Source organism: Gymnoscopelus microlampas (genome assembly GCF_963454915.1).
Source record: "Gymnoscopelus microlampas genome assembly, chromosome: 23".
NCBI classification, from domain to species: domain Eukaryota; kingdom Metazoa; phylum Chordata; class Actinopteri; order Myctophiformes; family Myctophidae; genus Gymnoscopelus; species Gymnoscopelus microlampas.
In genome coordinates, this window is record NC_139960.1 from 26,524,802 (window position 1) to 26,548,914 (window position 24,113).

General features: G+C 41.7%; 1 protein-coding gene across 1 annotated transcript in view; it reads right to left on the bottom strand.

The window, feature by feature from the left end:
* ppfia2 (PTPRF interacting protein alpha 2) overlaps positions 1-24,113 on the bottom strand; it is a gene marked incomplete at its 5' end in the record, with an annotated part of 177,465 nt that overhangs the window by 52,885 nt on the left and 100,467 nt on the right. Inside the window, 2 exons of the mRNA XM_084050032.1 lie at positions 1,175-1,339; positions 6,409-6,510. Coding sequence (XP_083906158.1) covers positions 1,175-1,339; positions 6,409-6,510 — 267 coding nt within the window. The remainder of the gene's footprint in view (positions 1-1,174; positions 1,340-6,408; positions 6,511-24,113) is intronic.

Here is a 24,113-nt window from a genome sequence, read left to right on the forward strand (position 1 = left end):
CGTGTCATTTTAGATTTTAGCTATAACCATTATTTCATACTTTGGCAATTCACAAATAGCAGATCTACAAGCTCATGGTGTGGCACCGAGTGCCGCACTATGAGCTTGTAGATCTGCTATATATTTGAAAAATCGTGAATATTTGTGCAAATCTTTGAATATATATATGTTTTACTAAAAAAAATGCTTCTGGGGGGTCCCTGTAAGAAAATACATACCTTTGAGATGGGGGTCCGCGGCCAAATACATATAATTTTGGGGGTCCTTGACATGAAAAAGTTTGAGCACCACTGATTATATCAACATAAGTTTTTTTTTTAAACTGGATTTAGAAGATCATTTTGTAGAATCCCCAGAAGTAAAGATTTGAGTTACAAATGTTTGTTTAAAAAAAATTGTCCATGATTTTTCAAAAAAATAGCAGATCTACAAGCTCATAGTGCGGCACTCGGTGACAGATGCTTTCCCGGTCTTAATGAGTTATTGTGATAAAACAGAATCCGTACTGCCAGAGCCAAGGGATCCCTTTACTGCCCTCGGCCCAGACTGTACATTAACACTCCCGTCTGTGCTTTGAATCCAAGGCTAAGCTTCTGTTCGGGGGTATATGAGGCTTTCACGGCTTTTAAAGCACTGCCGTCTGAGAGGATATTCCTGTGTGTTCCTCTGCATCAACGAAGAGTCGAGAGGAGAGGGGAATTTGTGGCTTATGCTTTCTCCTCCATGTTCACATATTTGTCATGATGGAGCAATTACTTGCAGTGATTCAGTGCACGCCCTTCTTTGGCCTCAATAGGATGTTAGATCTCAGAAGAGGCTGATCCTGGATTACAGGCTAGCCGGGAGCCTCTCCTCAGGACGGCCGTCTAGGCCATCAGCCGACCGGTCCAATCTTTATTACATTTCAACAGCATGCAGTTGGGAGACACTGTGTAAATGATGGCTTTTTTGTGGAACAGCTGAATGGATTATAGTGTCGGTGGTGATAACACATAGGGGTCAGGAGTCATAAATCAATAGGCTCTGAGGAGGTGTTTAGGAGGAGACCAAAGAACACCAAAAAAGAAATCAATCATGACTATACAAACACAAGGATGACACTTGTAGTGTTATCACTGGAGCAGCTTTAACAGCATACATTTATTTAAAATAGGCCTTTAAAAAAAGTCCTTACCTTCTCATCTAGAGCTTTGTGGTGTTCAAACAGTGACTTGAGAGCTTTGAGGACCTCGACTTCACTGGACACGCCGGACGGAGACTGGGCCTGCCGCTTGACTACCGTCATACGGAGGGAGCGCTCGTGTCTGGACACCAGGCACTCTAGATGTTCCAGGAGCAGCTGAGGAGAGTCAGATCAGAGATACAGAGTCATCATCATGTTATCATCATTGTCCTCATCGGCATCGTCCAAAACGATGAAAACGTGCTTAAGTGCTTTATTGGTTTTACTGTCAATACGACACGTGGTGGATATCTGTCTTCCGTCCAGTGATCATTGTCATCATCATCATCATTGACTATTTTCACAAGATGGCCAGGGTTTTCCACCCCCAGGGTAGGAAGTTAAAGCAAAATGGCCATCGTATGAATATGGTCAATACTCCCAATCATTACCAAAGCAAAAAAACAGTGCTCTCTTTCTTTTCCTTTATAAGAGGTATCCCAAGGACGGAGACGATGAGGCAGAGCTGACTGAGCTTCTGTCATGAAGTGAACAGAGATACTGTAAAGTAACAACCAGTGGTGGACAAAGTACTAAGTTAAGTCCAAAGTACAAATACTCCTGCAAATACAAGTCAAATGTCAAGTTTTCAAGTCAAGTTAAAGTACTAGAGTAATTGTAAAACACAAAAAACAGAAATATTCCAAAGTACATGCTTTTAAAAACACTTAAGTATTCAAAAGTACAAGTACATTTTATGTTTTAATGTCAATGCATTGCTGTATTGTTTTCACAATGCATTTACAGATCCTTATAACTTGCTGAAGCCACATAATTAATTCAAAGACTAAAACCACAGAGCCTATAGAATTAACAAAAAGTAATTTATCTCTTTTTAAAATGTAAACAGTAACGTTAGCTGAAACTCTGATCTGAATGAAAAACGTTAGTCATTAGCCTACATATACAGTACATGGGTCCAAAGCCCTGGCCAGCTACCTCTTTTCCCTGTCTTAGCACGGAAATTCACTCCACAAAAAATGTGTAGTTCAATTTTCGGACACTGTGCAGTGTCACACCACATTTGGTTTCCCATCAAATTCCAGAAGTTACTTGTTACTTGACAACCATCCTAGAAATGTAGTGGTGTCAAAAGTACAATATCTGTCTTTAAAATTTAGTGGAGTGTAAGTCATAAGCATAAAAAAACTTTAAAATACTCAAGTAAATGTACTTCATTACTGTACACCACTGGTAACAACCACATGAACTGTAATTGGAAGAGAGAATGTGACTGACAGCAGAGGCAAATACCTGTTCAGTGATGTTTCCTACACAGACTTAATGCATTAATTTATAATCCATTGCACAACACATAAATTAGGCTCAAGACCAGCATCAAAGGGGATACGGTCTGTGTCCCATCATTGTCATTAGGTGTTGAATCAGATTTTTTTTTTTTCCAAGTTTGCACATGGAAGGAAATTGACAGCAACTAAATATACAATTTGAATGTTAAAATACTGTATTATACATGCAGAGATAATACTGTAGGCAGAGTTATGACCCGATTGTGGCCATACTGTAGCATAGTTTCATGGGAGGATGCATGCAAGCCAGCATGCTAGTTTGTGGGCATGTGAACCGCTGTGGCCACACATCTCGGCCCTTCCTCCACTTCCTTTGGATGTCATTCACTCAACAGTCTAATGGAATAACCAAGTGATAGTTTTCTGGTAAACAAACTGTGCATGGATAATGCATATACTGCCGTGGTAAACCACGGATGGACGGTCGAGTTCCCACTGGCGTCACCACTGAACAAAAAGGGGTCATTAACAAAACATGCCTCACGTGTCTTGATTCCCTGTTAAGTTTTATATTCATAACGTGTAATCATTCAACTTAAATGTAGAAGAGTGTGGTTTGCGGGAGAGCAACTGTATAATCTACGATAGATAACCTCACTAACTTCCAAAACCTGCCGCCCACCAGGACAGCAAATGGTTTCTTGAAATTCAAATGACCCCGCTCAGTTATTTTGCTATAGGGGTTGAGTAATGGCATCTATCAGAACAATGCATATGGGCCGTTGCCAAGGCAATGATAAGTAGGACGGGCATTCAAACTACTGAAAGCATTGGGTCTGAACTATTACTGTCCGACACCGTTCTTAAGACAAAGGCACAGACTGGGTGGTCTACACCAGTGGTTCTCAATCTGTGGGCCGGACCCAGGGGGGTCCCTAGATGACAGTGAAGTGACAATTTAAGGACTTTTAAATACCTAAAAAAAACAGGAAGAAAAGAAAAAAAAACATTACTGCTTCATAAGTGATCAACAAACTCTGCTATAAAAACTGGTCAAACATTGGTCAAATAATATAAGAAAGAAGCAAATATTGTGAAAATAGCCGATCTACAAGCTTCTCACAACGCCTCGCTTGTAGATCTGCTATTTTCACGACATTTATTTGTGGAACTGAGTCAAACAAAATTGAATGCCTCATTTCCTACATTCTAAGTGCTTGTCGGGGTGGGAATCCCCAGTTAAAATATGATTATTATGGGGGGTCGCGGCTTGAAAAGGTTGAGAACCACTGGTCTAGACTACTGGTTCTCAATGTGGGGTCTGGGAACCCCCAGGGGTCCTTGAGGGACCAGGGGGACCTCAACTAAATGAGTTTAGGAAACAAATGGACACTTATGGGTCTGTAACTCTTGAGAGTGTACAAACGGAAACCAAATGGGTTGACACTGAGGATTGTACAGTGTAGACAGGGGTCCCAGAGATACAAAATCGTATCAAATGGGGGTCCGTGGCTTAATGCATATCAAACTGGGGGTCCTTGAAAATGCTGAGAATCACTGGTCTAGACTTTGCATAAGGGTGGACTAAGAATATATCTGTTCCTCTATGCAACTGTACTTTAAATTAAAAAAACATTAAAAAGGAGATGCGATGTTTCTGCCTGACAACAAGGACATCATTATGGGTAAAGAAAACTAAAGTCTTATCTGTCAACAACACTTTTCGGTTTACCAGCCGCAAGTCTCTTTTTCATGAAATTATTTTTTTATGAAAAGATGCAGGACTTCAGCTCCATCACTTCATAGCCGGGTCCCCTAATGTTTCTGGTTTCTGCCCCCAAGAGCTTTAGGTGGACTAAAGAACAAACCCATTTGGTCTCAGTTTCACAGTTGAGCAGTCATCCATGTTTGAGTAAATGGAAAAGTGTTCAGCCAAAATATTTGGAGCTAATGAGGTATGTTTTTGTCATTGGACACAGACGGTGCATGCATTTGCTTCAGTGCACGCAGAGCTTAAAAATGTACCCAGCAGACTTCTTAAGATTACCCAAGACAGAGAAGTTGGTCTGCTGCAGTGTTGTTGTTATTTTTGCTTAAGCCAAGTGAGTCATGCAAATTATGTCACAAACAGGGAAAGGGAAAATAAAAAATCTTGAATGCAGGATCTTAGGCCCAACTGGGCTTGTGTCCATGTAGAACACTCAATTTGCGGATGTAAATTGGGCTTAAGGCATTACTGAGTAAGGAAGTGAGAAATAGGGCCCTATTTTGCACCCAAGTTGCGCTACCCACTATCTACCCTCTTTCCCCATCTGCCCATGGAAGAGGCAAGAGCAAAGAGGCAGTCCGACGTTGCCTTGGAATAAAATTATATTTGATACACAGAATTATCACTCACACATTGCTGGTTATAGAGAACTTTAACATATTAACCGCCAAGAACGTAGTCCTACGGTCCGTTAAATCCAACTGTTAACACATTAGCTGCCAAAGACGTATATATACGTCTTTTGATTATCAGCTGTTGTCTGCCAAAGACGTATATATACGTCTTTGGAAAAAAGGAAAAAAAAAAAAAAAAAATTCAAAAAAAAATTTTTTTTTTTTTTTTTGCATTTTTTTATAATTTCAACCCTTGTCGAATTATGAACAGATTAGGAGCTAAAAATGTTCGAAGATTTGCTGCTCCATTCACTTCAATGTTAAAATTCAAACGGACAAACAATTCACTTTGTTTTTTGGTTTAAAACTACTGCTTTTGAGCTATATTGAAACATCAACCAAACATGTCAACGAGGTCAAAATGACCTCGTTGACATTTGTGAAACCACACCTGAATCTCATCTGTGATTAGAAACCATCTGGGGATCAATCATACTGGAGGAAAAAAATCTGTGGCTACGCGAACAGGTACCAAAAACATGGCAAAACCCTGGCAGGCAACAGCTAAAAATCTGAAAAAACTCTGGCAGGCAATGTGTTAAGCGCCGAGACCGTAGTGCAACGGTCCGGGTGCTTTTTCCTTTTTTTCGTTTTTTTTTTTTTTCTAGGGGGACCATTTTCAGTGTAACACCACCTGAAGTCGACCGGAAGTGCGATCCCGTTTTTTGTTTCCCGTCGGCCTCCATTCTAAGGCGCACACTAAAACCCTTGTTTATCCTGTGTAGGTTTTTCTCCTCGCATTTCCCATGTTAACATAAACGGTCAGAACTCAAACATGGCGGCTCCGTTTCACACGTGGTCTGGACTAATAGACGCAGGGACATGTGCACGTTGTTTACAAACAGTCCATCGCGCATTCTAAAGGATTTTAACGGGGCCTATGGCGACGTGAAAAAAACAAAAAACAACAATAAAACCTTGGCATTGGTGAGTACATTATGAGATTAGCCCTTGGCGGTGGATGTGTTAAACAGCAATCGCTTGTGTTCTGGATTAATTAAACTGAATGGTCTGGGGTGCATGGTTATAGCAAACGCAGATCAAACAACATTTTATTTGTCTTTGATAAGCTTAACTGGCAACTGCTGATAAAAACACAACTTATTGACATAGGAATTAACAGTCACACTTTTGTGCAAATCACATTCACAATCACTTAGAAGTGCCGGTGTGCTGACTCTGCAGCTTATGTAATGTCGGACTCTACCTGAAGTAGAGTATCACCCACGTGTTACTGATTATAGAGAATGTGATACTATTGTAATCCGTTCTTTATTTCCTGCGCAATGGATTAATAAAACTGAAGTGTGTGGGTTTGGATCGAAAGGCTTTGCACAGCACAAATCATTGTCTTTAAAATAGACTAACATCTTATATAAACACAATTGACACAAGGAATTGACACTCTCACTTCCGCTGATTATAGGAAAATTTGAGTCACAGAGATTGCAGTGTATAAGCATGCATGCAACAGTACATCAGAGCTCCACTCACCCTTGTGTTGTTCCTCTCTGCCTTCAGCTCAGAGATCTCTTCCTCCTTCTCCAGGAGGTTCTCCCGACAGGCGTTAAGCTCCTTCGTCAGAGCCGCAAACTCCTGGTAAACAACAAGATACAAGGAGTAGGAGTGTCAGAAACATGCATCCATGGTATATGGCAGAGCAGTGTTGATTTTGACAGCAAATTTTGATTTAGTTTTAGTCATAGTCTTTTGAATAAAATTCCATGTAGTTTCAGTCATATTTTAGTCATCTGAAATGTTTTACTGTTAGTCTAGTTTTAGTTGACTAAATATCATAAGATTTTAGTCGACTAAATCTACAGTTGATTTAGTCGACTAAAATGTATTTTGGCGGTGCCTTGATGGCGTCTTAAAGGCTGATTTTACACTTGGTTGCATGCTGAAAATAGCCGATCTACAAGCTCACAACGCGTCGCAGCGCGACGCGTTGTGAGCTTGGAAATCGGCTATTTTCAGAGCGCAACACCCAAGCGTCTTTTAGTTCTACTGGATCTCTTCTCCACTAGTCCCTCACTAACATTTTAGTCTAGTTTTTATTTGTTGATGAAATTGTCAACATATTTAGACTAAATGTTTCCGTCATAGTTTTAGTCGACGAAATCAACACTGTGGCAGAGATATGCAAGCAGAAGGACAGGTCAGTGACAGAAACACACAAGACATCCATGATACATGGGCGTTTTGCAAAAAACAAAAGGTGGAAGAGCCAATCGCCGTCTGCACCCAGGGCCCTTTGATTGACAAACGCTGATTGGCTCTTAGACTTTTTGGAGAGAGATGCAAGCTAAACTTTTCATAATTGCCTGTGAAAACTGTGATGGAGAGTGCACAAATCAAACCAAATGAACCCATATTCATTTAACCTTATGAACACTTTTTTTTTTAATTCAAGATAAAAAGCAGATAAAATTAAATGTCAGATTACAAAAAAGGAATGCAAATAAAACAATATTGTAAACCTCAGTAACAAGTAGAAAAATAAAATAAAAAACGAGCAAGGGTCAAACATTAGGCTGTCTGACAGACAGCAAACATTTCTCCGACAGGATATCCAAAACAGAGCTGACTTAGAGGTACAATTGCCTTTTGCATTTTGTTCCAGTTCTAACTATCTATGATTTAGCTAGGAACCCTGTGGAACCCCCTCAAGGACTCCTTGAGGGGGGCCCCAGTTGAGAACCACTGCTGTAGTGGTCCTAAAGTGGACTTATACATCAGCCAGGGCTGATATGGATCACACATCACACTGGCTATAAATGCAGCATTACAACTCACACATGGCACGAGGGAGAGGATCTGATGAAATAGAGGCTGGATGGAGGCCATTTCTCCTACACAGTAACAGGGGAAGTTGACTCAGCATGGGATTTGCAGCCGGCAACCGAGTTAATAATGATCGTAAGGTTGCTACTTAGTACTTGCTATAGAGTATAAAAGGTTTTAGCCATGTCACATGAAACAGTGTAAGTACTCCCCTACGGGTGTTTACAAACAGTAAAACAACAATTCAAGTAAAGCAGTCTTAACTTTTGGGGCCACAAAGGCAGAACATGAAGCATGATTATGCTTCATCTGAATGACCGCCTAATTTTCTGCATGCACCCGCTATAGGCATTTGTTTTTGCCTCTTTGCATGGCTCTCTCTGTCTACAGTACTTGTCCTGGAGATAGATGATAACAACAGGACTTAAATACCACTGAGCTAATGTACCAATTACAACCAGAGGGTTGAGTTGACCTCCTCCCTGATCCACCATTTGCCTCCAGATGTTCCCTGGACCAAACAAGACAAGGAAAGAGAGTGTCCTGTAAAAGGAAACAACACTGGTTCCCAAAGTTGACTTTCAAGTGACAAAGTCTCTTAACAGAGAAGTAACTCAACTGCAGGACCACTCACCAGTGTCACCACCTATAATAGGACCACAACACAGGGCTACTTAATTCACAACAGTCTGGATCAGAAGTCTTCTGTAGAGAAGGCTTTAAATTCACCACAACCTGCTGTTTCAATTTTCCCCTTGAGAGCGGCAGACTGCATGGTGTGAAACTGTGAATTAATTTTATTCTTGATATGATCATCATTTCTGTCACACATTTAGGCAGAAATGTAAACTGCATGAGACCACGCAGAGAAAAAAACAGCCTCAGGGCAGATCATCATGTCCATCTCCAACGCTAACATCCAACAGAGACAAGATTTCTTTGTCAATGTTGCAGCCATCCGACAACACAGACTCAGGATAGTAGACTGTTTGGTCAAATATGTTCCTATTACAGACACAAAGTCCACATTTTGTAACATATGGATGTACACATGGTCGGATCAGGCTGAAACCTTCACCACATTTGGAGTCATGCATCATAGATCTGTCATAGATGTAGATGAAGTCAGAGATCCACATTGGAGCTACGCCGTTCTCATCCGTCTGATTTGTATTTTTCTATTTCATTTTCATTATTACGTATATATTTTTTGTATGCGAGGGGAGGGCTACGGGTGCTTAATATCCAGTCAATTAACACACTCACTAAATAAACTCCATGTCCTTTTTAAAAACAAAATCTCATATATAGTAGTGTGGTGCATTGCAGAACAGTATCGAAGTCAAATCGAATTGTGGAAGACAAAAAGATCCACACCCCTAATGGCTTTGGTTTATTTTGAACGCAAGAAACCCTAACAAACCCAAGCTGCACGACTGCACGTCACATTCTAACTGTAGCACAATGACAAGCTCTCTGCAGCTCGATTGTGTAAACACCAACTGTCAAAATGTAATCCAGAGAGAGAGAAATGGCTGTGGCCTATAGAGTTGGAGAACATTTTTAACCACTGCAACTCCCTAAAGGCCACACTGTCAGAGTCTGGACAGATCGTTATGGCCCCATGTCAGAACAAAATCCCATAAAACGTGGCAACTTCCACAACTTCCTTTAAATTGCCCCCCTAAACAAATTGACTGCCAGCTTTTCATCACAGTGAGCCTTCACTAAAGGTTTGGGCCCAAAGGTCGGCAGAAGAGTGATTCAAGGGATAAGTGTGTACCGTGTGTGTGTGTGTGTGTGTGTGTGTGTGTGTGTGTGTGTGTGTGTGTGTGTGTGTGTGTGTGTGTGTGTGTGTGTGTGTGTGTTTTTTTTCTGACTCAAACCCTCCTCTTCTTTCCTCTGCCGTCCTGATGCCCTCTTTAATTAAATTCTCCATGTTTCGCCACCTAATCAATTTCTCACACCAAATCTGACAAAGACAAGGGTCGGGCGGGCACAAACAGTCACACACACACACACACACACACACACACACACACACACACACAGGCAGATGATACCTTTCCAGTGCCAGACATGCACACTTGCACAGACAACACATCCAAACAGGACAAGATAAGGCGTCAAGAACTGACAAGCTATTGAGTGCTACAGTAATTGCTGTCCATGGGTCAACCCAGTTAACCACTTAAGCCCTATTCAAAATTTAAAAAAAAAACTACAACTACGAGTTCACAACGCATCACATGAGCTCCTATATATCTGCTAATTTAGAACATTGTGTTTCCCCTTTAATGACATGCTAAAAAATAGTACACAGGCAGTACCACAATTCACCAGCACTTCTGTGAGTGTGTAAGACAGCACTTATCAGACGATCCTTGTCCCCATGTGTACAGTACAGTTCACGGTTAATGTAATAACATGTCATGTGACAGCATCATGGAGGGTGATAAATTAAAGGAAAATCTTGAATAAGTAAGTGGAGAAACATAACAGATGCTTACAGGTGTGCTGCATGATACCCCCCACAGCATAACAGAGCCACTAGATCCACTGTCCGGGTCAAGCATTCAGTCTTGTACCGTTCTCTTGGTGTATGCCAAACATGATCGCCCACTCGGGGAGAATATGGTGACCAACTAGTGCGGATTTACAAGCTTTGGTATCATTGCAGTACCACAAGGTAGGTAATACTCTACAACTCCAACCAACCCCAAACATCACCATAAAATCCAATATGATTTAGCATGAAGGACAAAAACAAATCAAAAGCATCAGAAAATCCCAGCCGACTGACCACACAAACCTCTATAATACAAACATTATACAAGTGCATCGGCATATCCGTCAAGTTTGGCTCAATGAGATTACAGAAGCCATCGCCTATCACTTGGCTAAAGATAATATGGTTCCAATTCACACTGTTAAAAGGAGGGGTTAAAGTTGAACTTGCCAGTTAAAACCTACTCTTTATGAAAGTCACTTTTGGTCACATTGTTTATTGAACCTGCAACTTGGACTTTAACAATACAGATGCTAGACAAGAGCTAATCTATGCCTTCTCGCAGCTAGTGTTGCATTGTTGGCTTGACTTATTGACGATAAATATATACGAAGATGCACTAAAGTTGTTATAGTGGCTCATAGTGGCCCAACACCTTAATTTATCACCTGCATATACAGCTTTGTAGACCACATATTGTATATTCTATGTTTTAGCACAGTTCCTAATATACATTGACACTGAATTATTCATGCCTTTGAATATTCAACAAATGAATATGTGTCCATTCGCTGATGTTACTTTACTGCATCTGGCAAGGGAATAACATAAGTCTGCAAAATCTGCCCAGACCCTGTGCTCATAAATAACCTGGATGATGGGAGAAAAACACTGAATGTCTGCAACCACTACAGTAGAAATATGAGCCAGCGAGCTGAGAGAGACAGAGAGAGAGAGAGAGAGAGAGAGAGAGAGAGAGAGAGAGAGAGAGAGAGAGAGAGAGAGAGAGAGAGAGAGAGAGAGAGAGAGAGAGAGAGAGAGAGAGAGAGAGACAGAGACAGAGAGAGAGAGGAAATCCTTTACAACCTCAGAGAATACAATGCTTGCATGAGAGATCATTGTCAATGCATCATTCAGGTTAGACCTTTCCCATATAGAAACGCTTATAGCACAGTAGAGATGACGAAAAAGGTACACAAATGCACTCTCGCGCATGCACGCACATACAGTATGCACACGCACACGTGTCTCTCTTCTCTCCTGCAGAAAACTGTGATGGACATTCACAAAAATGAGGCCAACTCAAGATGTTGCCAGCTGTGAACAACGCCACCTGAGGTGTCTGCCAGTTGCCACTCAAGATGCAGCATATGATAATTAAAAGGTGTTGATCACTGCCTGGAATCTGGATAGCAAAACGAGAAGGAGTGCCAAGCCACAACAGCACAGTGTGAACTGTGTTGTCCTACACATTGGGAAGACTGTGTCTCCCCTGTGCATTGTGTCTATAAAGTCTTCTCCAAATATGTGAAAAACACCAGATGGATGAGGAGACATGAAGGACACTTACTGGTTCTGACCGACTGCCAAACAGCTCCTCAGTACCTGATCATTAAAGGAAGGACCAACCAGAGACTCTAAAAAGTGTGGTTAATTTAGCATGTGGGTAACTCATCCCTCCTTTGGTTTTGAAATGATGAACACAATTATATTATCTATTTCTCTTTAAAAATCTCACTGGATAAATGCCCATGTCTGTGCATTTGTCCATACCTTTTGTAACATTCATTATTTTAATGTTGGACAATTTTGATAAACTGCAATCCACATTTATAATGTGCCGAAACATTCCAAAAGCAGGACCACAAAAGTGTGTGTGTGTGTGTGTGTGTGTGTGTGTGTGTGTGTGTGTGTGTGTGTGTGTGTGTGTGTGTGTGTGTGTGTGTGTGTGTGCGCGTGTGTGTGTCTACTACACTACTACAGTATGTGCATGAGCACGCTTGTGTGTTTGTGTGCATGAGCACGCTTGTGTGTTTGCTGCTTAAAAGGTGAACTCTAATTGAAATCATGGTGGCCATCCTCCCAGTGTATGCCAACTGTTTGCAAAAACCACAGGAGTTGGATTCAGGCACGGATGCACGTGTGTCCATTTTTCAAAGTTAAATAGCCCTCCGGATATTACTGTAGTGAGCTATATTTGAATGCATCGTGACTCTAATTTGGCAGACTGAAGAGCATTAAGGGGGGAAAGTACCTAACAATGACAAATAAACATGTCCTCTTGGCGCCTGTCTTTTTCATGCGCTTCTCTCCGTTCTACAGTGAAACACTGAAAATCTGTGCATGTCTTCAAATATGAGCTACATCAACGAAAACTCCAACCTACATCTTCAATATTTCATCAACGTGTTAAATTTACGGTGCAAGACCTACAGTATAGGACTGGCATTTATAAATACCTGATTCCCTACTATTGAGTCTGAATGTTGAGTTTCCCACAGTTCAGGAATAGATCACAGTACAGCACACACTGTACAGTGACACAGCAATAAACCTAGTCAAAAATCACAATAATACCATAAACCAGTGGTTCTCAAAGTGCGGCTTCCCTGAGGAATTCCACTAAAAAGTGTCTCAATATTTGAAAGGAAGCCATTGTTGCCTGTTCACTAATGCATTGCAATGCATTGATGATAAACAGAAAAGTCAAGTAATCTTTGACCAGGAGCATACTTTGACTCAAGTACTTAGTGTAAGTAAGTACTTTGTCCACCAGTGCTTTCAGCTGAGCAAGCAGGTTCGTTTCCTTTGCTTTAAATATTCAAGAAGGTCAGCCGTGCTGCGTGAGCATGTCTCCCTCACCACAGCGGTGCGCTGAATGTACAGGCGACAAGTGTTTAGACAGCAGTGCCCAGTGCGTCTCTAACAATGGGACATCCTCCAGGCAGCGTGTGTGGTTAGCGTTCATGCCTCTCTGTCACAATAACACCAGATGGACACCAAGTGACTCATCTGATGATCTGTAATAGCTGTCACACTGCCGCACAACTCTCAGAGCAACGTTTTCAGAGACAAATAAAGCACAGATTAATGCAGTACCTGTGTGGGTTTGGCTTAGTTTCCTTTGGTTTTCAAGTGAGATATTAGTCGGGACGGGTAAACTGTCCAGTTGTCACGCATGGAGTCATCACAGCTTCAAAAGCCACTCATAAAAGAATGGTATTACAGCAATTACATTGCTCTTAAAAATGTACAGCAAAAGTCAAGGAATTTAAAATACAAATGCAAAGCAGATGTTGTGTGGTTTATCTGGGAACCCATTCCGTAAAAAAAAAATTCACAATCTTTCTTGAGCGATTAGATCCTCACCGATGGGTTCCCCCAACAGGTAAGAAAAAATACCTTGCTCTAAATACAAAGCAATATGCTTGTGAGATTTGACATTCCTTACTTTCCCGAATCCAACACAGCCTCGGAATCTGCAAAACATCTAATGACATAATCTGGGGTGATATTGTTAATGCATGAATGAACTCTGCAATAATTAATCATTTACTGTACAATTAACCATTCGAACTTTGAAGATGTGGCAGGCCAGGGCACTGGGGACCAGTAAATTCACTTGGATGAATAATGGATTGATTTCATTCAGCTAGATTTACTCTCATTACTTCTGAAGTGGGAGAGTCAAACAGTCTGTACCCTAATGTTAACTGGGAGCAAACCAACACAAAGGAGAACAAATGCGCAACATCCAGTGCTGGACCTGAGGTAAATGAACCACAAACAACTAGGGATGTGCATTGTGTATGCAAAATAGAAAACTCTACTGTCCTGGCGAAATTTCTTACAATACAGTTGGATGCTTTGTTTTCAAATGCATGTGCATTTTTGTTGTGCATGTGTGCTTACTTGGCGAACACATGATGACGCACTGCTTGCTTTCGACCTTGTTTTCGTAAATTTTCTCATAATGCTGTGTATCACCTTCTTGTGTGAAAGTGTGTCTGTAACATGTTCCAGCACTTTGTGTGCGATCTTGGTGCGTGTAAGAATTCTCAGAAGATGCATTTTTTCCAAGTTGATATTTGAAACGGCTCCATTGGGGAGACAAGCACTCTGTGAATGAAAGGCAGGGCTACTCCACGAGGTCACCTCAAAAATATCACAGAAAAAGCTCACAGCGCGTCACTTCGTGCCGCACTGCAAGCTTGTACATCTGCTATTTTTGAATAGCCAACGCTAAAATCTAGAATGACACAGATGCTTTCCCGCAAACAAACAACCAAACAAAACAACAAACAACTATTTGCCATAAGCCTGACAGAGTAGGTGTATTTTCAAGGCAGCCTTATAAGAGTCCAGTGTTGGAGCATGGCGAATCTCCATTGGGAGAGAGTTCCTCAGGGTGGGGGCTGCCACACTGAAGGCTCTGTCCCATAAGGTTCGCCTGACATAGTCGGTTTATGGAGGAGGCCTGATGTAGGCCATTTGTAGGTAATAACATAACATTGTGCCTTTAAAAAAGTACAGGCAGCTATTAGGCACCGCCTTTTTACATTAAAACCTAGGAGAAATTACCAAAATGCAACCGTATACCGGCCGCTGGGCTTGGACCACCGTCCAATCACAACTGTACACAAATGCAGAGCTGCTCGTCCTAGCTGATGGTCTCTCTATGCCGTGCTATCGGCCACAGAGGCATGCAAACCAGACTACGACCAGTGTCCCTCCTTCTCTTCTGCCTAAACAACAATAATAAACCTAATATTACAGACTGCTCGCCAAACGGCAAACTCATTTGGCTTTCCGCAGAGTCTGGGATTTCCACAACAGCTGTACAACACAGTGAAATTCGAGAAAAGAAAGGGCTTCGATGTGTAACTCCCAGAGCTGGTTAAAAAAAACTTAGATTAAGAAATATAAAACTAAGAAATATAAATGTTTGATCAATATGGTCCATGTCAAGTATTTTTCTAACCCAAAAAAATCCATAAAGGCTTTATAGCACCTCAAACGTGGCTCTGTCTTTGCCCTCATTTAGAATTCCAGAATCCATTAATTATGCCAGTATTCCACGCCTGTAGAAACAACCCCTCATTAATATGCTAATATGCCACGCCACTGGGATCAACATGCAGAATCCCCCCAGCCCCACACAAAACAAAATACCAACAACAAACCCAAAACAAAACCTAAACATCTCCCTCACACCCACCTGTATCACTAGGCAAGAGGCAATATCAGACTTATCAAAATGATGCCATTATGCCAGGGCTCATTCAACATTTTTAAAATAAATCAATTGGCCATACTGTACAGTAGTATAAGTCATTGGTGGCTTCTTTAAGTCAAGGCTTCTTTAAAAGGGGGAGGGGTGTGTGTGTGTGTGTGTGTGTGTGTGTGTGTGTGTGTGTGTGTGTGTGTGTGTGTGTGTGTGTATGTATGTATGTGTGTGTATGTGTATATATACACGCACATCTTCATTGACAACAGAGGCTTTCTGAGTGTAGTGTAGTGATAGAGAGTCATCAGGGGGACTATTGGACCAGCCATTCCATTGCAACCTCAGCTAGTAGACCAGAGGCGTGGTGCGGCTGGGTGACGAATGGCTACTTACACAGATGGGAGATGGGAGGCTCATTGAAGGGAAAGCCCCAGTAGACGCATAGATCACATCCACAGAGAACCCACAAATGCCACGACACATTTTTAGGCACACGAACAATGCATGCAGACGTGCAATCACAGTGCACTATTTTTTGGTGCCAAAATCAGCCATCTGATGTTTGATTTATATACTTGATGAATAGCCAATCAACAAGCTCACAATGCATCGTGCCGCACGCGTTGCGAGCTTGTAGATCAGCTATTTCCGGTGCACGACAACAGTACACAATTAAGTATAGATCAGGCGTAAAAGGTCATTGTGTGTATTTGTGTGCATGTTTATGTGCGCGTGCGTGTGTGAGGAGAGTGATTTACAATGACCTTTTGTTGGCGAACTAAGAGGGGTCGTCTCTGCACTGTAGAGGCCCCTTGGGGTGGAGTTGTAAATCTCGGAGGGGAAATTACAGCCTGCCGATTTACCACCCTCTTCGCCCCTAATAACCCAATTTGATCTCTCTGAACCCCCGCAAAGAAAGGGTCCAACCCCCAAGACCTCCATCATAACCACCCATAACCTCCAAGACGCAGACAGGCAGTAGCAAGTTAAATGAAGCAGGTAAAACCATAGAGGGAATTACATGGGTTCGCTACCACACCACAGAAAACGACTAGTGTCATGGAAAATACTAAATATGTTCTCATTTCCATGTTTTATGTGTTCTGTGTGCTTTTATCTCAGAGTAAACCTCAGAAGGAAGAGCGAAAGGTAGAGACAGAGAGAAGACCCATGAATAGGAAGACAAGGAAGTCTTAAGCCTATTTTATGTGCCGAAAATAGCAGACCTACAAGCTTGTGACAAAGTATAAATTGGGCTTGATATTCGCCAACATGAATGACAATTTAAGCTCTGTGTTTCCGCGGGACGAAAACGACACACACAAATTTGAGACTTTCACTCAGGGTTTCCCTCGGATGCACTGAAACAACAGGGGAGGCTATTACACTGAGCTGTACTGCAGACAGGAACAACAACCACTGTCAGCACTGCAGGGGAAAGGCCAGCTCTTCTTACACATGGGGGATAAGCCTGGCCTATTCCTTTGAGCATATATATGTGTGTGTGTGTGTGTGTGTGTGTGTGTGTGTGTGTGTGTAAGAATTTGCCGCTACAGAGGGCAAAGTCAAAGCAGAGAAGCCACGAGTCTTCAAGTTCACTTCAAGATGGATGATTCGGCTTTCTTCGGGGAGAAATTAGAGCGTATACTGTAGGACAATTTATACCAAAGACAATCCCCTCCTCAAATTTGCGCTTACTTAAAGTTATACTAGGTAACTTTTTAAAAAAAAACTGAAGTTAAATTGTATATCTTTTGTGAGTGGCAAATGTTTCACAACACCCACTCCAAGAATTTCACCCCCGAAAGCCTTTTATAAACTATTATCTATTTAAACGGTGGCCAGGGTGTCATTCCCGCAAAAATGACGTCATCCGGCCGGAAAACAGAAACGGAAATGCACCGGTTACCTGTTTGCCCAGGAACTACCGCACCGGTTTCCTGTTTGGCCAGGAACTACCGCGCTAATAACAAAAAGGAATCTCACGCTGTTTTTAAGACATTATAGGATTTGAAGATGGAAAAACAACAGCAAAAGAAAACACAGCTCACGGTAACTAATGCTCCACTGGCTAGAGAAACGATCCGCAGATAGTATAAAATAATTAAAAGAACGCTTTTTGAAACGCTTCAGTCTTCCGGTGAAAACAAATGTAATTCTGGGTAATGCAGGAATAAACGAAAAACCTGCAGTGACGGTAATGACCAGCAGAGGCTGCTAAAAAACGTTTTTTTGGGCCTGCCTAATACGACTTTAACACGTGCATGAGAAGTGTACATTACGGTGATAGATTGATAACGTCGCAATGAGCGGTGATACACTGGCCATATTAAAAAAGGTCAAGGGGGGAAGGGGGGTACAGATAACTTATTACCCGGCGCAAATGGTCACTTTCTGTTTGCTACACATGTAAAGTGTCGCATTCACTTCTCATTTTGGCCCATTAATGTTGGGCATCCAGGCAACAACAAGCATGGCGGCATTTTGCCTGTGAAACAACCAAAGCAAGCATACCTGGAAATGTCAGCTCATTCATCATGTATTATACCCAGTGGAAAGCAACCTCGGTCCACCGCATTCTCTGGAAACCCACAACAGCACGCTCTCCATGGGTTGTTGATGCAGTGAGACTACCTTTCTGTTTGGGAGCGTAAGATTTCATGGCGGATGACAACTTCTCCAACGCTTTAACAACACTGTAGCCGTCTTCTATTGGCAGTGGCAACTGACCATATTCTCACAGCAGCCCTTTTGCTCTTACACCATATCCACCCAGTATGGTCTGCATTGTCAGTTGGTGGCTTTATGTGCTGGCCTGAGGGACAACACGACGTTGGGACTGTGTGATTGGACGGAGGTCCACTGAGTCACAACCCTATTCCACCAGCCCTATAAAATAAGAGATAAATCTGTCCATAGACACACTTTCAGGGGCGATTGCCGCCACACTGTGAGCAAGGCACCACACGGACAGATGAATCAGGGCTGCAGAGACCACAGCTTCAAAGCACCGTTTCGTCTCAGAGTCCGGTTGGCAGAAATGCAGAGCAATTTTAGTTGAGCTGATAACGAGTCAACACATTGACTGGTGCAGGTTGATGCGCCGCGCAATGAAAATTCATTATACAAGTGGTGCGATTCGTGTACGATTAAGGTAAACTGAGGACTCTGGCACACTGCACCATGCACCAATGAAACACTGTTGGTACATGGTAACGCCTGATCACAATTATTTTCTGATCATTGCAATTATTTAGCAAAATCATCAGAATCATTTCCATTCAAAATGTCATGATTGTGAATACCCTATGCATAGTGCAGCGAACCCTATCTAATGTTTACAACTTCACTAGAATGGTACGTTTTATTCTTTGTCAACATACTGTAATAGAGAGGACTAACGCTGCTTACATTACTGACCCATAATACTGACCCCACTGTATTTGTTTTTCTATTTTCTGTAAATGTGTCTTATTTGTATGTATTGTATTTTTTATTAATGGTACAGCAAGATACCAGGGTTGTGGCTCTTTCGAAGCTGGAACTTTGAGTCGGTGGGGTAATACACTCTTTTTGTATGCTTTAGTCGTATTGACCTGTATGCGATTTGGAAAATACCTATAAAGAAACTTTGAACAAAAACATTTGTTTTTGAAGGGTTTTGAAGGCATATGAAGAAAAAGCTTTTGAACAGCACAACACTCAGTATGGAATTGTCTATAATACAGAATGCATTTCTCCTGAAGGAGGATTGGCAGTTTGAAAATAACTACCTGTCCAAGACAGTGAGCTATGATTCTGTCTTCCATTCAGTCCATCAGTCAAAATGTGAAAAGTGAATTGCCCACTTTTAACCTTTGACCTTTTTATTCTCCATTGCTTCTCTCGGGTCATTTTTGTCCCAGGTGCTTTTTATCAAAGCTGTCGGTTGAAAAATATATAAAAAGCCCATCTCTGAACCTCATCAAGTTCTGGGCCACTGACCAGAACCCAGACTTCACACACTGAACGCATTTAGTTGTAGTAGTAGTACCAAAGTGGCAATAGGTGCAGAAGAAAATCTTAAATATGGGAGGTTGTGTGTGTGTGTGTGTGTGTGTGTGTGTGTGTGTGTGTGTGTGTGTGTGTGTGTGTGTGTGTGTGTGTGTGTGTGTGTGTGTGTGTGTGTGTGTGTTGGATAGTTAGGAGAAATGGTTTCAAGACGATTTCATGGATTTCATCTCACCCATGGGGAGTAAAGAGATGTCTTGAAGATGCTTTTCAGAGTACTCAATCAATCTGTCAGGTTTGAATTTCTCCTCAAAAGTGATTTTGAAACTATAGTGTCACAGATGAACAAACATAATGGTCAGCCTACGATCATCATCCAACACACCTGAAAACACTAAAAGTTATACTGGAGAAACCAGTGAAGTGTACAAAAGGATTTGTTGTGAATTAATTGAAAACTCATTAATACAATGTTTACTATTTGATCACACCATTGGGAACATAAGATTGACATACCATACCTGGAGCAAACAAGGAGATCATATAATCCCTAATGTCAATTTATTGGCTGATCATAAAACATTGCGTGTGGTATAACATTATGAGCTAACTATTTAGCCTTGGACACACCATTAAAATAAACTGGCTTGTAAAGCTCAATGGCATGAATTAACAATGACCATCTCAGCATTTTTGAAGAATTAATTTCCGAGAGTGAGATAATGGATCCAAAGATTAAACCGTGTGAGGACAGATTTCAATTCCTCTTTCTTACTGCTAAGGCATCATTAATTTCGTAATCCTTAATTTCAGCTTTGAAATGTTATTAAGACAGTCGATATCTCAGCATATAATATAATCTATAGATTAAACTCAAAATGACCAAGGTCTATAAATTTAACCGCTACAGCCCTTCATCCATGGTGGTTCTCAGCATCACAGTTCCACTGAATTTCAATACGTGTAGCCATACAGTCTGAGTCAGAGCCCTAGTGCTTATAGTGTCGGTGTCATGCTCTGTCTGTAAATCTAAACTGACTAATGATAACTGAATTGTGGGATGTTTGAGAACTGTGGTCCGAGGATTTACACAAAGCCACATCTCCCCATCCACGATCTTGTCCTGGCCAGTCATCTGAGCGTCTTTGTGCTAGTGGCCTTATCGCTGTCCTCCAGACCGCTTTCCTGTAGACTCTAGTGGGCACTTAGCAGGGTGGCGCGTTACAAGGCTTCTTATAAATTATATGGACTCAAAATGAATCCCATGACCGCTGACGTGAGGAGAGATGGAGATCTGAGGCTCCCTGCAGACTTTTGATGAGGCGTGGCAGGGGACTGGGTCCAAAAGATGATTCAGATAAAGCCACCCAACACGCCATCATCCTCACTGTCTAGCTAGGCTGCATGCATAACACTCTGCTTGTAAAGGTCAGACTGATCGTAATAACTCTCCTTTCTATTTTACTTCTACAGTCTGTGAAACAACGAGAATGGAATTTGAGGGCATTTATCTGTCGCCGTCCGTTTTTATCCACATGAACACATGTGTGAGAAGAGGCACGAGCAGAGGCACGAGTAGTGTACAGAGAACACTGCTGATGTACAAACATACCCCCCAACGCCCCCCACCCTCCTTCCGCTCCTCTCTTCGCTGGTAAACATCGAAAGCCAAATGGCCTCCAGCACTGCTCAGAATGAATTAGAGTTGGGAGTCCCTGTGCTGTGCATCTCTGGCATTTTCTATAAAGGTCTGAAGCACGAATGAGACCACCAGTGCCTGCCCCCATGCTGACTCATGCAGACCCAAAATATACTGGGCGTTCTCTGTTGCATATGCCCACTCACATCATCTGCATTGAGTTAATGTAATCTGAGAATCCAGAAGGCTTGCCTGTTCTAAAAGTCCACCTGGCTCATAATCATTCACTGATTTCAGCCAACGCGGGGGGGGGGGGGGGGGGGGGGTCTAGTCAAGCAGAAATTGTACATTACCACCGACTCAGGCGGCATGGAATGATAATGTCTGCTGTCTGACAGAGGTGCTGAGATAAGGTTGAGATTGGACCTTTGCGGGCCCCCGGAAAGCATTAAAAGAGCCAACTATATCACGAACACCATAGCCACCAGGGCTGGGAATATGACTTCAAATCAATATCAAGATTATTTAAAACGTTTGCCTTAATTATGATTAATGAACAATTACTTAAAAAATGTTTTAATTATTATTAGAAAATAGCCGATCTACAAGCTAGACATGCTTTGTGAGCTTGTAGATGTGCTATTTTCAAAATGTTTGCATGCCACCCCATTGTACTACAAAGCATAATACAGGGCTTAATCTATTAGAGATTTTTCGTGTTGATTCATTGATATACGATAAGAAAAAAATCTTGCTTCTTGATTATTCGATTAATCCGACATGTCGATTATTGGTGTTAAAACTCGTTTTAGATATATTATATATATATTATATTTGATATATACAGGCTGTTTTTCCAAATAAGAAGAGCATGCTAAAGTTGTGTAGCCATTTACTTTTTTTTTAACTAAATTTGTCTTACAAAGTTTCACTTACTAAAACTTATTTTTTAAAGGATTGTAGTGGGGTAAAAAGTAGAGTATTTGCCCCTGAGATGTAGCGGAGTAAAAATACTAAGTCTTGAAAAATGGAAATCCTCAAATGAAGTAAAAGTACCTTAAAATTGTACTTAAGTACTTTAGTAAATGTACCAAGTTACTTTCCACCACTGTTCAGTATTCGCCATACAATCACACAATCAGTGATAGTGTTATACCGGCCTTGCTCTGTGTCCTACAATAGGGTGGGGCATACCAACAGAGCGACTGTCCTTGGTCTACCAATGTCCCCAAGCTCCTGGGGCGGAGAGGCTTGCCAGATGTGTGCTTGCCCACTTGCTTGGGCTTTAGCTCTAATGTCCCATAGCAGGGGACATCCATCACGCTATGAGACAAAGCTAACGTGCCACGAAACACAACAGCTTCCTGGGTTGTAAATGGCAGCACATGGTTCATTGGTCCCAGTCAGTTGCTTTACACCTTCATTATGGCCCGTGGAGCCGGTCAAAACACCAGGGGAGGCAGGGTTTGGGTCACAACTAATGGCTGGCGTAGGGCTCGCTATCATGTACTAAACACATACAGTGAAAGGCATTGGCTACCTTTCGGTTGATTCATACACGCATTCATGTCTCACCTCAGACTAATAAGCATATTTTGTCTACTTTACATTATAGTCATTTAGCAGACGCTTTTATCCAAAGAGACTTACAAGAAGTGCATTCAACATAGGTACGGAACGAAACTACTAAACACCAGAAGTCTTAAGTGCATTTTCTGCTCAGATAAGCAACCAAGAGTATACCTAGCGCTAAGGTAAAAGTGCAATATATCAGCTACCTACTTTCTTAAACAGATGAGACAAATATCAAAATCAAATGAGCAAGAGCTAAAACAAATAAGTGTACCGACTAAACAAGATCCAATAAAACAATACAATAATAAAACAAGAGTTCGTACAACTAGTTAACAACAAGTAGGCAAGGCGAAGATGAAGGGTAGTGTTTCCTGAAGAGGTGGGTTTTCAGCCTGCGGCGAAAGATGGGCAGTGACTCTACTGTCCTGACATCAGTGGGGAGTTCATTCCACCACTGTGGGGCCAGAAGGACCCTTGAGCGACGAGGCAATCAGTCGCCCCGAGGTGACAGACCGAAGTGGTCGGACAGGGGTGATACAGGGGTCTACAGCGTAATACAAGCCAAATAATAAAGTAATACAATACAAGCCAAACATGAATGAAAATGATTATGATCGAATCCGTGGAACAGCAGAACTTTTAGGTGAGACATTATTCAAAGGCCTCCAAATAAAACACATCTACATACAACATGGCTCATCTTAGAACTCCTTTTACAATTACAAGTAGGCATGAAAAATGTGTACATAATTACCTGATCACAATTAATTAATCAGTCAATTAAAATCAGAATTGCTTCCTGTCATCTGTATAAATTCATCTGTTGATAGCTGATCTACTTGTAGCACAGTAAAACGAATTTTGACCTAATGGGTCAAGATTCAATTTATCCCCCGAGCAAGCAGGCCCGGCTCTATTAGTCAATGGTAAAAATATCAGCACTCACGCAGAAAACCGGGTTCAAATCCGGGGTAGAAGAGGAAAGTTACATAGTGCTGCTTTAAGTATGGCCTGTTTTGGCCATTTATTTTGATTATTGATACCGGTCACATATCTGGCCTGTACAATTTGTTTACAAAAGGGAAACAGAAATGTCCTTTTTATTTATGTTCAATGCCAAAAACACAATTAAGTTGTTCATCGCAATTATCTGTATGACAATTAATCGCCTCAACTAACTAAAATGTCATGATCGTGACAAATGACAAGGAATTACTCCATTACTGAATTCTTTGCCTTACTGCAGCAATGGCGGAGACTGGGGCTCGGACAGGGCTAAAGTGGTGCAGTAGGAAGGATTACATTAGCTCACTCACACACACACACACACACACACACACACACACACACACACACACACACACACACACACACACACACACACACACACACACACACACACACACACACACACACACACACACACACACACACACACACACACACACACACACACACACACACCTCTTCTCACA